Source organism: Antedon bifida, chromosome 10 (genome assembly GCF_963402885.1).
Source record: "Antedon bifida chromosome 10, ecAntBifi1.1, whole genome shotgun sequence".
NCBI lineage: Eukaryota > Metazoa > Echinodermata > Crinoidea > Comatulida > Antedonidae > Antedon > Antedon bifida.
In genome coordinates this window covers 2,530,173-2,543,110 of record NC_136235.1, presented here as the reverse complement: position 1 = coordinate 2,543,110, position 12,938 = coordinate 2,530,173, and the positions used below count along the sequence as shown (strand labels likewise).

At 32.9% G+C, this 12,938-nt stretch overlaps 2 protein-coding genes and 1 long non-coding RNA gene across 3 annotated transcripts in view; 1 reads left to right on the top strand and 2 right to left on the bottom strand.

Moving 5' to 3' along the window:
• Positions 1-12,938, bottom strand: part of LOC144854837 (uncharacterized) — a 145,668-nt gene that overhangs the window by 78,147 nt on the left and 54,583 nt on the right. The window lies entirely within an intron of this gene.
• On the bottom strand, positions 879-6,622 carry LOC144854816 (GDP-fucose protein O-fucosyltransferase 1-like). The gene is made up of 8 exons (XM_078712805.1): positions 6,559-6,622; positions 5,830-6,090; positions 5,175-5,269; positions 4,841-5,015; positions 4,521-4,656; positions 3,200-3,395; positions 2,563-2,790; positions 879-1,937 (listed from the first exon to the last, which is right to left on the bottom strand). The coding sequence occupies exons 2-8, from the start codon at positions 6,080-6,082 to the stop codon at positions 1,767-1,769; spliced, it is 1,254 nt and encodes a 417-aa protein (XP_078568931.1). The 5' UTR covers positions 6,083-6,090; positions 6,559-6,622; the 3' UTR covers positions 879-1,766.
• Positions 8,877-10,790, top strand: LOC144854279 (trace amine-associated receptor 1-like). Its single transcript, XM_078712205.1, has 2 exons — positions 8,877-8,924; positions 9,523-10,790. Exon 2 carries the CDS (start codon positions 9,529-9,531, stop codon positions 10,516-10,518), a length of 990 nt encoding a protein of 329 aa, XP_078568331.1. The 5' UTR covers positions 8,877-8,924; positions 9,523-9,528; the 3' UTR covers positions 10,519-10,790.

Below are 12,938 nucleotides of genomic sequence, written 5' to 3'. Positions count from 1 at the left end.
TTCAAATCATAGATACGCTATCATCTTGTTCTTGAAGACAATAACAAGCTATAACATTACGAAAATTTAATTCCTTTTTCAACAAAAATTAAATCATAAGGGAAATACTGTAGACAATTGATGTAGAGATGTGATCGCTTCAGTAGCTGCTCTGTTATTGTGTTCATAATTATTCTGACAATCTCATGGGTCATATACATTTATTATTATACTCTGTTAATATGATTATAATCACACATGAACACACTTGGGACACTATCACTACCACCTATCACACATACTGTAGAAACTGATAGATTGAGGGAAGACACGTAAAACAAATAAATTCTCAGTATGCGAATAATAAGCAGGATAAAAATGGAATTTATAATGAGCGTCGTATCAACGAAGGCGCTGTTCAAACAATGGCAGACTACACAAAGGTAAAAATATCAAGTAGGCCTACAGTAGAGTCTCTCAATCGGGACACCCCTATTTAGAGGACACTATTCAGGAGACAATTTGTTGGGTCCCGATAAGGTGTCCCCTTAATAGAGGGTAGTACTGTAACTTTAAAGGAAGAGCAAGATACTATGTTGTATCAAAGGGGACTATGAAGCTGACTCGTCTGACACTTTCATTTCGCGCCTGTTTCGCTAATGTACCAAATGTGCGCATGCTCAGACATGATTTTAAGTTTGGAGTCATTCTACCATATACATTAATCTAATTGTATACCTCCATGATTCAACAAATACAAGGACTGTTAGAAGACTGTTGTTTTTCACACACAAATAACAATAAATTAATAGTAATATATATTTATCTATATAAATAAAGTATATATAATATAAATAACCTGATTACAAGAAATCAATGAAGAATAATACAAAATTAAATGCATTAAAATATGTATTCCACTTTATTTCCAAAGATATAAGTTTATACAAATATAAATAATTTTGATATGTTTCTTGGACATCCTTCAATATATAAATATAGATATTTCAGAACTATTAAAAAAGACATTCATAGAAAAAGCCACATAAACTAACAATTAGAAACAACAAACAAAGTTATAAAATAAGTTAAATTTGTAGCACTGAAATAAAATATAAATTCATAATATAATAACATTTTACAAATTATTCTATATTTCCGATACTTAAAAAACAAACAATAACACCATTTAACAGAAATATAAAAAAAAAAGTCACATTAGTAAAAGATGTATACTTCAACAAGTTTTTGGAATGATAAATAATCTTCTAATTCATAACTGAATCATAATATACTCCACTTAAAAACCTATCATTCAAATATGTCACTGTAGCTGTATTATAACTGAAATAAAACACTGCTGGTTAAATATGCAATTATATATCGAGTATAGTAAGAAAAAACAGGTAAATGCAAGTCATTCTGATTGTATATGGATGGTGGGATGATTTAACATTGTAAAGCTCTGTCTACACTATCAAACTAGTGTGATGTGCCCAAATATGGTAGTGGTATGTTTAAATATGGTAGTGGTATGGTAGTCATTATGTCCATATATGGGCTTTAATGTCACTTAATCAACACTTATATGATGATAGTTTAACTACTACAAAGTAGGTTTGCATCAAGGAGGTAAGTTAATTGGTCAGATGTTTGGCCTGACTCTGAAGTAACTGTAACTGTACTGGATAAAGAATCTTATCCAGTAACCAACATTTTAAAATAAGAAGTTAACAATTCGATGCTCAAGATAGAGTTAGTCACTCATAGTTAATTTAGAAATGCTTTTACAGTTCTTCAAGTCCAAAGAAATTTGATCTACGACCTTTACCATCCCGTTGACGTTTGACAAATGAAGTCACGGACGAAACACAGTTTCCAATAAAGTAATCAGCCTCTGACATGAAGTAGAGATCTTGTAATAAGTTTAATTTAGAAGCAGCTGTATGTACTTGAATCTACAAAATAAATAACAATTGTAAAAAGCTGTGGATATATTGGAGAGTGTGGCTGAGCATTATTTAAAAAAAAAATTCTATAAGTATCAAACAGCAAGAACGTCGCCCATTACAGGATGGATAAACTATAAATAATGTGAGGTAATAGTTTCAGCCTTTGGCTGTTGTTCTCCATGTATTTTTATGTTTTAAAAAAAAATAAAGTATTATTTATCATGCTTATAAATAATAATAATGTCGCAAATGTTCAATTGATGATGATTTCACATTATTAGTGTTATTTTGCTCAAACACGTATGGAAACATACTTCCACAATATTGCAGCCAATAATGAGCGCATATGGTGCTTTGACCTAACCAGGTACCCATTTAAACACCTGGGTGGAAATAGGCAAACGAGTGTCTTGCCTAAGGATACAGGTAAGGCGACGAGAATGCACTGGACTCTGACACTGGGAGTGGAGTAGACCATGGGACTAGATCAGGATTGAACCCTTGACATTGGGATTGGAAGGCAAGCATGTTAAACACCAAGCTACAGCTCCACTACGTTTTTGGCCGATTGACCCTTCAGATTGTGACTAAAATTGCAAATGAAAAACAAATATTATAACAGAATACATACGTTTTTTGGTTCTAGAATTTCCTTAAATTTTTTCTCATAAGAATTGTTATCTGTAGCTATGTATAAATGTTTAGCACCCTCATGTTCTAATGCTTTGGTGGTGAAGGTCAATATTTCCGCTTCACTTGGCAGGCACATGTCATGTGTCACAGTCTTCTCATCTGGATTGTGGCATTGTGGGGAAGCCATGAACTGTCTTGCCCCTGCAGCGTGTTCACAAGCTCGCACCTGGAAATATGACAACAGGTAGAATGCTAAATTAATAGAATAAAACTTGATAGATTCTTTCATTTCAATTTCGAATGCACCTTGTTTAAAATGGAAAGGACTTCAGTTAAAATCATGCAGTTGTTTTTATAAATCATAAAATGATCGCAGGAGACAGAATTGAGCTCACAACCATAGGATTGGACAGGTAGGCAAGTGTTTTAACAACAAAGCTTACAACTGTCTAGTAATTTAAAAATATGAATTGATAGTCCACAAAACATAAATTGTCACCTAAAATGTTTGATTTACATAAACATCTATTCAACATCTACTCTTTCTACTTTAATAGGTAATATGATACTAGAACATTTTATATCAATGTGAAATCGAATTGGTGTTATTTAAATGTACGAACAATAAAACCTACCCAATCTAAGCCGTTCCTAAGATGTATCGCAACAAATTTCTCAGACTTAAACAACCTTTGAATTGTTTCATTCATTTGGTTTTGCACAGGAATAGCCCATTCCATGTATTGTTGTATGAACCTGTTGCCACTTGGGATTGGGTATGGAGAAGGAGCACCCTTTAATGCTATAACAGGGTACTTTGATGGTGGGAATCTAAAACATTAAAACAGTAAAAAATATCAGTAATGTCATGTGATAATTGATATTACAAAAAAAAAAAAATCACTTATTAGTAAAGTTAGATTTTTGGCACAGCATCTGTTTCTAGTAGAATCAACGTTTTAATTCACAACTGGTGAAAGTAAACGAAAAAACAAAATTAAACATATATGTTTTGTTCTGGGCGCGATATTTATTTTCGTACAAGTTGGGGACCCTCACGAATTGTCACAAACATGAATATTCATTAATCATATCCATAAGGTGTGATGTCAGAATTGAGCTAACCACAATTCGCTAATGCAAACGCTTTCTGTCGAGCCATCTGTGTAGTCAAGTGTATTAGACTATGGACTTTACATGTCGATGGATGGGGTTCGAATCCCATGAGCAACTTCTTTTTACTTTATAGTGAGAGAGCGATTATTTAGAGGGTTATGTTTAGTTATATTTAGGAAGTAGTTTGGCTATCTTTCACATAAGGGTCTCCAACTTTGTACGAAAAAAAAAATCGCGTCCTGGGCCTCGTGAAACAAGCTTTTGCTTCTAGTGCGAGCCCCAGATATTATTGTTATAACTGAATAAATGTGTATGAATGAATAAAATTAATAGACAATGGGTAATTAAAATTGACATTTTACAGAAACAGTTATGGATAGCAAATTAAAAGTGTAATTGTAACAGTTTATATAATTTTTGATTGCGATCCCCATGGCTATCATAATAATAATAATAAACCGTCTTCTGTTTATCCACCATACCAAACAACATGTCAAGCATGTTCATATAGCATGTGACAATTTATTTATAGTAGTGAAGTTGTTTATCTGTGCATGTCAACAGTGTTTTAAAAGTAACATGGTAATTAGTTTCCATACATATTAGGTACCAACAAGAACAATGTCATTAGAGGAATTAAAAGTCAAAGCTCTGTCTACACTATCAAACTTTATGTGACAAAAGAATGTGATGTGCCCATATATGGACATGATGATGTCATATTACTACCATATTTTGGCATATTACTACTAAATTTGGGCATTCTTTTGTCAAATAAAGTTTGATAGTGTAAACAGAGCTTTGGAAAAGTCAAATTAATGATCGTCTTGTAACAATTACCTCTCATTCCATTTTTCTTTTAAGTTATTTAGAGTGATTTCAGACTTGGAGAGGTCAGAATGGATCTGAAGGCTAAATCTCTCCATGTCATCAAAATCAATTTGAAAAGAATCCCAAAACGGTCCAAATGGAGAACCTAAAAACAACAAAAGTTTTAGTTAAAATTAAATTAACCAATTAAATTTAATAAGAACACTTTATTTCCCAGTAGGGTTTAATGTTCCTGCAGCCACATTTTATTAACCTGGTTGCAATGAAGTTGCAGAAGTAACACAGTGACTTTCCAGTTGTTTAGGATCATTACATTTTATAGTGTTTACCTTTCTTCATTTCACATTTCATCGTTGATGATGCTGGCAGTACACAATAACCCACACGCTGCCCTGGGGGCCAAATCTCAGGTGCTAACCCCTCCATAAAGTCCTCCAACGTGAGGACACGATGAAACTCCTGTATTCTATCAATTTGAAACCAATCGGTAAAAGGTACATTTACCTAAAGTGAAGTAAAAATATGAATAATAAAGTTAAAAAGTGAGTTTAAAATGCTACATTAAAATTAGAAATTTAAGTTCAGACTTAGTTGCCTGACGGATAAATGGGCAACGAATTCTAAAGGCAGGCAAAGGGAAGACGGAGGCCGAGGAATACTTACATATGTCCTAAATGGAGGAATAGCAAGTGTTCTGTCAATGGCTTTTGCAAATGCTAAAGAACCAATTAAATGTTCAGCCTGGTTACCAAACCGTCCTTAAATAAAAAAATAAAAAAACAGTAATGGTTAGTTTATTAATGGAGGTTGTCTAGGTAATGGTTGTCTTGGTGGTTGTCTGTGTGGTGGTTGTCTTGGTGGTGTCTGTCTTGGTGGTGGTTGTTTTGGTGGTGGTTGTTTTGGTGGTGGTTGTCTGTGTGGTTGTTGTCTTTATTGTTGTTTTGGTAGTTTTGTTGTGTCTTTGTGGTTGTTTTGGTAGTCGGTTGTCTTGGTGGTGGTTGTCTTTGTGGTGGTTGTCTTGGTTGTATTTGTGGTGGTTGTATTTGTGGTGGTTGTATTGGTGGTGGCTGTCTTTGTGGTGGTTGTCTGTGTGGTGGCTGTCTTTGTGGTGGTTGTCTGTGTGGTGGCTGTCTTTGTGGTGGTTGTCTTGGTTGTATTTGTGGTGGTTGTATTTGTCGTGGTTGTATTGGTGGTGGTTGTTGATATAGTACTTGTCCTACTTGTCAATCTATTTATCAACCAAGATGCAGCTAGAAACGTACAAAGAGAGGATCATGTCAAAAAGGGCCCAGCACAATTACTTCCGTCATCAACTTACCCATACATGGACAATATAACAAATATCCTCTCGGGTCAATATCAAGTTTAGCTTTGGCTTGTCCAACTTTTAAACCAGGACTGTCAATAAATGACACTTCAATCGTGTCTGTTCCATGTTCATCTGCTAAAATGTCAGCTGCAATATCAATATTTTCTAACTCGTTGGGATTAACTTTTAAGGATAGACTCCATAAAATGAAAATAATAAAGTAACTAGCAGCAACAGAATGCATTGTCTTTAGCTTTTTCATATCTAGGCCTATAGTAAATAAAAAATAATTAAAAGAAAAAATTAATTGTTTATTTAAAGATGTATTGTCCCTGAAAAAAATAGAGATTAATAAAATCAGATTTTGAATACTGAATAGGCAATTTCACAGTTTTGGAAATAAAGTTATTCACTTCTGTAGAAAAAAAATCATTCAAAAATAATTATTTCACTTATAAAAAGACAAAAGAAATGGGTAATTTCAACCAAAACCATTGTCTTCCAGGAGCCTAGAGCTAGCCTAGTACGGCCTAGGCCCAGTAGGGCTAACCAGGGAGTAACAACTCCCTGGGCAAACTAAGCCAGGCCTACTAACTAGGCTAGCTAGTAGGTAGGGCTAGCCTGGTTCTAGCTAGACTAGGGTTGTCAGTTTGTAATATGGAAAGGTGGAAATATATTCTAGAATTAGTCATCAGGCTTTACTTAATTATAAACTACAATTAATAACATTTTCATTACCTTTTTCGATATCATGTTGTGTGTCTCATTTGTTGACAAAATCAACTAGTATAGCGCCCTCAAACCAACCTTGATCAAACCAAAGATCTTATTATATAGTATATAAGATCTTTGATCAAACCATGGAGAAATAAGTTAGAAATAACTTATTTCTCCATGATCAAACTCAATAGCCCTCCGATCCTCAAAATAAAAGAAAAACAATAACAATATTCATTCCATTCTAAAAAAAAAAAAATATCGAGATTTTCGAACTAAATCTAGAGCTGAGAGCACTCAAAACAGAGCATTACCCGTACGCCACAAAGTACATGACTGAACAGCTGAATATTATATTTACAGTACGTAATTCAGCATTATTACGTCATAAATATAAATATTAACCTTATTAACAGCAAGATGACCGGTTATCTCAATCAACTAGCGTTATAGACTAAAGTCGTGGATTTGATTCCCACGTGATGGAATAGAGTTAAAGCTATGCGAGCTACCTACTAAGTTTGGTGTTCACAGAAATATACGTCCCCCTTTCCACCACACATCATAAGACAGCACTAGCAATGCACCTGATGATGATGTGGTGGAAACCAAGGCTGTGACACGGCCTTATTATCTATAAATAGAATAGTTCTAGGAAACGATGCTGACAGAAAACCACATAGTTGTGTGACTGCTGCAAGAAACACATTCCTATAATGATCATAAATTTCAACAATTAATATCGACATAGATCATTATGGAATTTCGTTATTTTTTTTTTCTCTTTCGTGGGTTTACCTCACTTTTATTCATTATTCCATTCATGACAAAGATATACAAAGATTACATATTTAAAAAATGTGTTTATAAAAAAAAAAATTGTAAAATACAATAAGTGTATTAAAAAAAGTTACTTTTGTATTCTTTTTAATTTTTCTCAATATAGAAGAAAGAAAAAGAAAGAGAAAAGGAAAAAACGAGTTTTCATTTCGATTTTATGAAGTGTGATTCATTAATTTATCTTTGACTTTAGCCCATTTATGTCAGCTTTATTTACATTACAAGCATATTGGTTCCAAATCATTGTTGATCTTTTTGTATATTTTTCTGAAGATTTGATATATTTAGATTTGTAAATGGAAAAGGTTAACAATGAGATTAATTCATTTACATTTTTACTTTTTATTCCAGAAACTATATCTATCAAGTTATTAACTGTTTCGTTAAGTATATAGCAGTCTTGAAACATGGAATTAAAATTATTCCATGCAAGTTGAACACGTTTATACTTTAATAGCATGTGTTTGTCTTTTTTTGGTTCAGTTTGACAGTAGTCGCATAACTCTGTAGAAGATACCACCATGCCTTCATACATTTTTTTCAATTCAATTCAACTTAACATTTATTTCTTCCTTAAAGAAAATGAGGTAATCATAACAAATTCAAGTAAAATATATAACAAGTCAATTGATGATAAAAAAAAGTATACAGGTATCAATAAAATGAAGTAGACAGTGCAAGTATACAGTATATCAGCTTAAAATTAAATTGTGCTAATTTCGTTATTTTTAAAGTAGGCCTACACTTTCTCACCAATGGAGGATAATTCAAATTACTCAATAAAATCCCCATTCTTTTTGTAGACAATGTTCAGAAGCATTTAAAAATATTATGAAAAATAAACGGCGTGGCAAAAAATGTTATCCGATGACCAAATAAGGTAATATAATGTTACGGGTTTTCAATCTTCAGATTTGTATATATTTTATATCAAACAATATCCAGACTCTTTTACTAATTAGACATTTATCAGATATGGTAACAGCATCACGTTGAGTGCATGACTTTTACAGCAGAATTTTTCCATTTTTAGAGAGAAATTCATGTTTTTCTCCGTGACTCTTACGCATATCGAAATGTATGTACATATTTTGGGTATGCGGGTAGAGGAGAAGGGGAATGGAAGGTGGGAGAATCAGACATGGTGTTTTTTTAGTGAGACTCTAGACGGATTCTATACTTCAATTTTATTATTTATTTTACACATGCCACTTAAATGTATTTTAAAATTAACTGTAAACCATTAGACTGACACTCCTTTTCATTGAAAATAACTAGAACAATTATACATATTATTCATAGCCTCAATGTTGCCAAACCTTTTCCTTATTCTTATACTTTTGTGGTTCCCATCACTTGGTGCAACGCAATGACGTAAGCGCACCGCAAGAAATTGGACCAATTAAGACGGATAGATCTCCCGAACTGACTCTTGTGATTGGTTAACTCATTTGCTTTGCGTCTACGGAACTAGGAACTAAATGTTAACATATTTTATACTGGGGCTGATTATTTCCTCTTACATTTTGATTACGTTACTTTAACAGGTAAGATCAGTTGGTTTTAGTTAATTCCTTATTAAAACACCTATAGGCCAATTTAAAATATTGCCTAATATTGATTCCACTGATACAGATATATAATGAGAGGAATTACTTTGTTGTGAAAAATCTGATGTTCCACACCAATGTAATTAATAACATTACTGCTTCCACACTGGTGTTGTAGTTGTTATTTACCACATTACTGATGCTATTGTACTAAGCTTGGTTCCAAGACACAACGCAAGTACGTAAGTGATGGATGTCATTTGTCATTTGGTCAACTCACTTATGTTGCGTCGATACATGTTGCGTCGGGCCGCGCGTTGAAACAAGCTTTAAAGTGCAGCGCAAGTGAGTTGATCAATCACAAGAAATTAAAAGTTCGGTGTCGTGATTGGTCAAATTACTTAGTGCGCTTGGAACCAAGCTTAATGCACTGCTACTACGTTGCTGCTACTCTTGTTGTCTTCTCCTCACGTCTTCTGAAGTAGGCTTGTTGTCACTGTTGTTGCATTTGCACTACTGCATAATGGAGGTATTATACCTCCAGTGCTACTGCTAAACTACTAAATCATTTTATTTCTATCTTTTCAGTGTCCAGTGTAAAATGGCGAACGCTACTGGCTATGAGAGGAACGTGTTGCATAATCACCCTGTTGTTATTGTGATACGTTACACTGTAGGAATAGTAGGCATATTAGCAAATCTTCTTGTCGTTCTGGTCTTCATATCCAAGAAAATTTACAAGAAATCATCCACACATTTAGTGATTTTTCACCAGTCTTGGGTTGACATGGCCGGTAGTCTTTTGTTCGTCTTCTACTATACAAGAGATCCTCCAGTCGGAGTAGCTGGTGAGATATTCTGTAAATCAAGAGCGTTATTTTGGTATCTGCAGTACGCATCTACGACTAATTTAGTCTTAGTGACGATTGAGAGATATGTAGCCGTACTGCATTCAAATTGGTACAGGATGAAGTTCAGCAGACGTAAAAGAAAAGGAATGATTTTAATCATTCCTCATTTTACTGGAGTGTTTATGGCCTTTTATTTGGTATTAGTTGCTACTGTTGACGAAGACACGCCCTGGTTATGTTATTATGATATAAACAGTTCAGGAAGATGGTTTCAAGTCGGCTCTGGTATATTTGCATTTCTTATTTCTTGGTTTATACCAACGACACTCATGATATACTGTTACGCTCGTATTTTTAATATGATTAAGAACAAATCAAACACTGAAGAGAGGTCAAGAGGTCAAACTGAACCAACAAACGAGATAGGCCTACAACAAGAGAACAGAAAACCAACGAATAGGTTATACAGTAGATTTCAGCAAAACCTTATTGTCACACTCTTCTGTGTTTTTATCGCATTTATAATTACCATTACACCAAACTTTGTTTTGTACGTGACTTACTTGTTCTGTAATTGTTTCGAGCTTAACTCAAGTAACGTGCATGAGATAACTGTAACGTTAATTGCAGTCAATCTAAGCGTCAATCCGTTCATTTACTCGTTCAAGTTTAACGACTTTAGAAAAGGATTGCACCAACTAAGAGACGAGTTGTTGGCTAAAGTAGGAATTGACATGTAAGAAGCAACCTCCACAAAAGATGATCGTGATGTCAATAAACTTTAGATCAGTAGGCTTTAACACTAAACGTAACATCAGGATCGTAGCCAACATCACGCTTGATCGGGCTTCTACATGACACATTTTTACCGAAAACATCCATTAATTCATTATTTAATTATCTTCGTACATATTTAAAATAATTATTTTATTTTTGTTCCTCTTTTGTGGTGTTAACACCACTTATATTTACATTCATATATCTTTCATGTCATCACAATGATTGATTGATTCCTAAATGCCATTACAATTTGATAAACTTCATCAGTAACATTTTTAAATTTTTGTATTCCGTATTACTTCCATTTTGATTAATTTGTTTACATTTTTCTGTAATACACTTACAAAAGAAGTATAAAAAGCTAATACAAAGACGTTTGGTCTAAATAACCTTTTTGTTTCCAAACATCGTTAAAAAATATTTACTTTCATTATACATGATCATCATTATCATCTATCTGATTTTAAAATATTTTACATTATCATTATTTTATTATTATTGAGGTTCTCCAAAACGATAATTTAAATACCACTTCTAGCAATTGCTAACTGAAATTTATTTCGCTAGGTCCTCATGTTGACTAAAGTTATATGAGTTTGAGATAGCATTGCTTGTGTCTTTAGGTACTTTACTTATGTTTGCTTCTAATCTTAGAAACTGTAAATAACGACCATATTTTTACGGTGATGTCAATGTAGGGTTAATTTAAGTTAAGCTTTCTCTAATAATAATGATTGCTTTAACAATCACTTAAAATTACCAGCTATTGACCATGTTCATCTGGATCCACCACTGACTACTGCACCGCTGTACTCGTATGTATTTAAAGTACGTATACACACCTAGACACGTATCTAGATGACTTTCGATAGTCAGTTAATATCTACCTAGTGACAGCTGCAGAATCGGGCAACGCTTTACTAACTTTAATTGGACTTAATTGGAATCTATCAACTTTGTGTATGTATTTTACACATGCGCTTTTAAATGTATTAATTAAACTAGACATGTTATGATATTGTAGTAGACACTCCTTTAATAGAATAATAAATATTTAAATAAATATAAACATTATTCCTGCCAATCCTTTTCCTATTTACATTTTACATGTTATGTGTTATTACGGTAATTCCGTTTTAATTAAAGTATGGATCATCTTTAAGGTATTTCAATTTTCCCAATAACATTTCCTCAAACAATAAAATCGTAAAATTGTGCTCACTGTGTAAACTCGCTTTTTTAGTATCTTTTTTGCTCACTGGTTTACGCATGCGCCGCATGGCTATTATAATAATCTTGTAATCACGTATTACTACGAGATGACATAATACATTACTCTTCTGCTTTACTAAAGCACTTTCTACACTATTAAACTAGTTTGTCAAAAAAGTGTGATGTGCCCAAATATATCGTAGTGATGTGCTTAAAACATGGCAGTAAAATGACATCATCATGGGCACATCACATTTTTTGTCACATAAAGTTTGATAGTGTAGGAAGAGCTTTAAATAGAAAATAAGTCGAGTGTATTTCTCTATTTCCTCAGTTTGTCCATGGTAGGCCTACTCACAATCTTCAATTGAATCTACGGAAACGTGTCAAGTACTTTATTTCCTATGGTCTATATACACTATAGTTCACTGTAGCCATAGGCCTAAAGGTAATGGATACGAGAATTAACATGAACTTTAGTACTGTATATAAATCCAGCCTATCTAATTTATGATGTTCAATTAAACTTGCTGCACATAATAGTCGCTAGAGAATTTCATTAATTAATTTGTTCAGCCATTCATAATAACTAAATTAAATTAAATATTGGTGTCCGAAAAGGTTTTTATTAATAAAGAATATTGCTTGCATCTTATTTTAATATTATGAGTTGTGATAATTATTAATAAGAATTAACACTTCCTGAATATGCCTTATAAAACTAATGTAGGCCTATAATTTTCAGCTTTACATTTTTGAAATATTCCTAAAGTGCATGCCTACAATATTAATTTCAATCGAACAACTAAAACTTTAACAATTTAAACTTTAGTACTGTATGGTCTAGCCTATCTAATTTATGTATTCAATAAAACTGGCTGTATATGGTCACTAGAGAATTTCATTAATTAATTTGTTCAACAATTCATAATAACTAAATTAAATATTGGTTTCCAAAAATGTCTTTACTAATAAAGAGTACGGTATTGCTTGCATTTTATTTTAATATTATGAATTTACATTTTTAAAATATTCCTAAAATGTATGCCTACAAATAATTTCAATCGAACAACTGGAACAAAATATTTTTAAAGTACGAAGGTAGACCTACCGCTTTTGAATAAACTACTTTAGGCTACTATAATTATTGTATTACCATTATTTATAT